The following is a 4,532-nucleotide window of genomic DNA, read 5'->3' as shown; positions in this document are numbered from 1 at the left end:
AGTTATAATGCTTCACTTACATAGTCAAGGTGTATGTAGATGTACTGAATCAATAGGCAGCAAGGTGTTCGCCTAATACGCTGATTGATGTTCGACTCTACACATTCATATATTTTGCCCGCCGCGCGGAAATTGGCTTAAAACCCTTCTCAACCACACAATATTGAAATAAACACAACACGCGACACATATAGGGATAAGACGGAGTAGGCATGTACTAGTAGACGTGTATAGATCTAGAAGAACGGGTTGAAGCAGTTAATTAAACCAAAACTATTGTTTACTCACATTCATTGGCGCCGCCCCCCGATGACGTGCCACCGTTGATGCCGTTGTGGTCGTCATCGGGGTGGCAAAGGGCGTCGAGGAAGTAGAGGCCCTTGACGTTGACGGTGTCTGGTCAGATGGCTGCTGCTGGGTCGACTGGGTTCCCTGCTGCTGGGTCGACTGGGTAGACTGGGGTGTCTGCTGCTGGGTAGACTGGGGTGTCTGCTGCTGGGTCGACTGGGTAGACTGGGGTGTCTGCTGCTGGGTCGACTGGGTAGACTGGGGTGTCTGCTGCTGGGTCGACTGGGTAGACTGGGGTGTCTGCTGCTGGGTCGACTGGGTAGACTGGGGTGTCTGCTGCTGGGTAGACTGGGGTGTCTGCTGCTGGGTCGACTGGGTAGACTGGGGTGTCTGCTGCTGGGTAGACTGGGGTGTCTGCTGCTGGGTAGACTGGGGCGTCTGCTGCTGGGTCGCTCCGGGTCGCCCTTGATGTTGACGGTGTCTGGTCAGATGGCTGCTGCCGGGTCACCTGGGATGCCTGAGCGGTTGTCTGCGGTGCTTGGCTTGCCTGGGGTGTTGCTTAGGATCCCTGAGCTGTTGCCTGGGGTGTTGCTTAGGATCCCTGAGCTGTTGCCTGAGATGTTGCCTGAGATGTTGCCTGGGCTGTTGCCTGAGATGTTGCCTGAGATGTTGCCTGGGGTGCCTGGGGTGCCTGAGCTGTTGCCTGGGGTGCCTGAGCTGTTGCCTGGAATGCCTTAGCTGTTGCCTGGGGTGTTGCCTGGGGTGCCTGAGCTGTTGCCTGGGGTGCCTGAGCTGTTGCCTGGGGTGCCTGAGCTGTTGCCTTACTGTTCTGTGGTGCCTGAGCTGTTGCCTAACTGTTCTGTGGTGCTTGAGCTGTTGCCTAACTGTTCTGTGGTGCCTGAGCTGTTGCCTAACTGTTCTGTGGTGCCTGAGCTGTTGCCTAACTGTTCTGTGGTGCCTGAGCTGTTGCCTAACTGTTCTGTGGTGCCTGAGCTGTTGCCTGGGGTGTTGCTTGGGATGCCTGAGCTGTTGCCTGTGGTGCCTGAGCTGTTGCCTGGGGTCCGGCCCGAGGGGCCTGCCGGGCCAAACCAAGTGTTTGCAGGAAACTGTACATCGCTGGAAATTGGAAATTGGAAATAATCGCTAGAAATAATACGCATGCGTGATCCGGTGACTGGGTAGACTGAGTCGCCTGCTGTTGGGTCGCTTCGGGTGCCTACGGGGCTAAACCAAGTGATCTGAGAAAACTGTACATGTTTCCTAGAAATCTTGAAATAATCGCTATGAATAATATTGACAATGGAAAATCGCAGAGATCGTTAAACGAGATGCGGGATGCGACTGTGGAAGTAACCATGTGTTATAGTCCAACCCGAAGGAGCAACCATTTGATGTCAAGGGGGCGGGGGTTGTGAGCTTGATTTCAGTTTGAGCTTAGATCACTTTACACAGACATTTGACTCTTCGATAATACAAATCCACTTTCTGTAAGAAAAAAGGCACATAATTGTTTTCAGTAAAACAGGGCCTGTAGCCTTATTTTAGAAAATATCGCTACACCCCAACCCATCAGCAATAATCCAGCTATATGACGGCGGTCTGTAAATAATCGAGTCTGGAACAGATAATCCAGTGATTGACATCATGAGCATCGATCCACGCAATTGGAATCGATGACATGCATCAAGTCAAGAAGTCTGACCACACAATTGTCGCCATTTACGACAAGCATTGGCTACTGAAGACCTACTCTACCCCGGATCTTCACGGGTGGGTGGTAGAGGTAGATGATGTAGTTGCAGCAGCAATAGTTGCAGCAATAGTAATAGTTGTAGTAGTAATAGTTGCAGTAGTAGTTATAATGGTGGTGGTCGTCGTCGTGGTGACGGTAGTGTAGAGGTAGTGGTGTTGGTGGTAACGTTAGTCGTAGTAACAGTGAGTGAATTATATTGCGGCGTGTCAGCTTAATGTGGGAGGAAAGCCCGAAGTGATGTCCGAACGTCAGACGTTTACCACTTCAGTAAAACTTACGACCACGGGTATGGTGCTGACAAACCTAGAAACATAATTTGGGCGAACCGGGATTCGAACCGGGATTCGAACCGGGATTCGAACCCACAATCATAGGTGCCCAAGGGACGCAACTCTAATGGCGGCGCCTTAGACGACCAGGCCACCCGTGCCCCCGTAGTAACAGTGGTGTAGTAGTAGCGACGGTAGCGGTACATCTTTCTGTCAGTGGTACATCTTTCTGTCAGCGGTACATCTTTCTGTCAGCAACTGGTTTGACTGTTCAGATTACTGACAGTTCATAATGAAAGTGGGAAACTTACGTCAAAATTTACTGAACACGGAAATGTATCAAATATTATCACAAATTTACAGGATAACACCGTCTGCACCACTAGTTGGATTATATAACGCTAAACGACCCATTCACGCTATTCTCCCTATACACAACACAAATTTACATTTAAAACCCAATACATTTCACAAGATCAGACTTTCTACTGAAAAATCGATATTTTAAAAAGTTATTGTATTAAAAATGAATCAAATAAAGAGGAGGTAATGTGAAAAGGGGCTTAACGTCGCGTTCCAGATTGTTGCACTAAGAAAGCGCCGTCCTTGCACGTGTGTGTGTGTGTGTGTGTGCGCGCGCTTGCTTGTACTGGTCTGGACTGATGCCGATTTTATAGTGCTTGCCCACTGTTTTAGCCCCTGAATGCCGAGCGCCATGGTAACATCAAGTACCATTTTTGAACGTCTTTTGGTATGACGCCGCCGGGGATCGAAACCACGACCTTCCGTTCCCCGGGCAGAAGTTTTACCACAATACCGACCATTTAAAGTACTCACGGAATTGAAAAAAAACCCTGTTTTTCTCAATTTAAAAATGGACACAAAGTGTTACGTCGCTGTAAATACGAAATAACAAAACAACTCGAAAAGTACTAGTCTGGATTTGCTAGTTTGATCTCAGTGAACAATACAAAATGTACTTTACAGGAGGTAATTTGTCGTCACTGTCAACATTCAAAAATGAAACTAAGTCCAAATTGACATAGCAGAAACAGACTATAGGCACTATGCACCTGTTCTCACCTGTCGTCACCCATGGACCCTAGCATGGTGATCTACCTTCAGCTGCTGGCAATCTGTAGCCCATTTTTATATTGTATGGTCATATATTGTGCTATGCTCTTTTATAATTCCTTACTAGTGATTTTACTGTCCTTCGTTGACAAGTTTTTAAATCAGTTTCAATCTATGTATAATGTTTAACTTGATAGTCACGATATGGCTGAAATTTTGCCGATGTGGCTTAAAAATTTAACTCACTCACTCACTCACCTATCGTCAAGGTGTCGTCAAGCGGCCATAGGTCATGGACATTCACCTTAATCTACTTACCCCTGGTTATGCCCTGTTTCACAATAGTCTGTTTTATTCACATTTTTACAAATTTTTACTTGTAAAAAGGCATACAAACCTGTGATATGCTGTATTTGTGCCAAGGTTCAATTAGTACTAATTGAGTTGTTTGAATATTTACATATTTTGTATATTAACTGCATTTATTTAAGATCTGAGGTCAAAAACACAGTTTTCTTTCATTTCCGTGAGTACTTTAGACCTGTCATATAGCTTGAATATTGCCGAGTGTGGCGTTAAACAACCAAACAACCAACCAACCACAAGACCACGTAGGCGGTCCACCAATGAGGGGAATCGAACCGGTCTCTGGCTTGCCGAGCGAATGTTATATCCCATAGGCTGCCCCACCGTCCCCCTGTAAGTTAAAGTACTTACTGACCGCCTCCGTGGTCTTGTGGTAGAGCGTCCGCCCGGAGAGCGGAAGGTCCAGGGTTCGATCCCCGGCCGCGTCATACCAAAAGACGTTAAAAGATGGTACTTGTTGTTACCCTGTCTGGCGCTCGGCATTAAGGGGCTAAAACAAGGACTGGTCGGCTCGGAGTCAGTATACTGTCTTTGAGTGGGGTATTCATGTTAAACTGCGGCATGGTATCTCAGTGGGCTAGCACTATAAATCGGCATCGGTCCGGACTAGTACAAGCAGCCACACATACACGTACATGCACGTCGCTATGTAAGTGCAATAATCTTGAACGCAACGTTAAACCCAATTTCACCCCACCTAACCTAAAGTACTTACTTGTAGGGATCCCTGTCAAATCAGATATAGAAGTTAACATCCATCAGGTTATTTCTGAAAATGTACT

At 47.2% G+C, this 4,532-nt stretch overlaps 1 protein-coding gene across 1 annotated transcript; it reads right to left on the bottom strand.

Annotated features, from left to right (window-relative positions):
• Positions 1-400: 400 nt before the first annotated feature.
• LOC139457054 (proteoglycan 4-like) lies at positions 401-1,402 on the bottom strand. Its single transcript, XM_071238496.1, has 3 exons — positions 1,264-1,402; positions 902-1,131; positions 401-796 (listed from the first exon to the last, which is right to left on the bottom strand). Exons 1-3 carry the CDS (start codon positions 1,400-1,402, stop codon positions 401-403), a joined length of 765 nt encoding a protein of 254 aa, XP_071094597.1.
• Positions 1,403-4,532: the final 3,130 nt, after the last annotated feature.

This window comes from Haliotis cracherodii, unplaced genomic scaffold (assembly GCF_022045235.1).
Source record: "Haliotis cracherodii isolate W230 unplaced genomic scaffold, xgHalCrac1.p SCAF_12, whole genome shotgun sequence".
In the NCBI taxonomy this organism is placed as follows: domain Eukaryota; kingdom Metazoa; phylum Mollusca; class Gastropoda; order Lepetellida; family Haliotidae; genus Haliotis; species Haliotis cracherodii.
The sequence above is the reverse complement of the archived record's forward strand: the minus strand, read 5'-3'. Positions and strand labels throughout refer to the sequence as shown.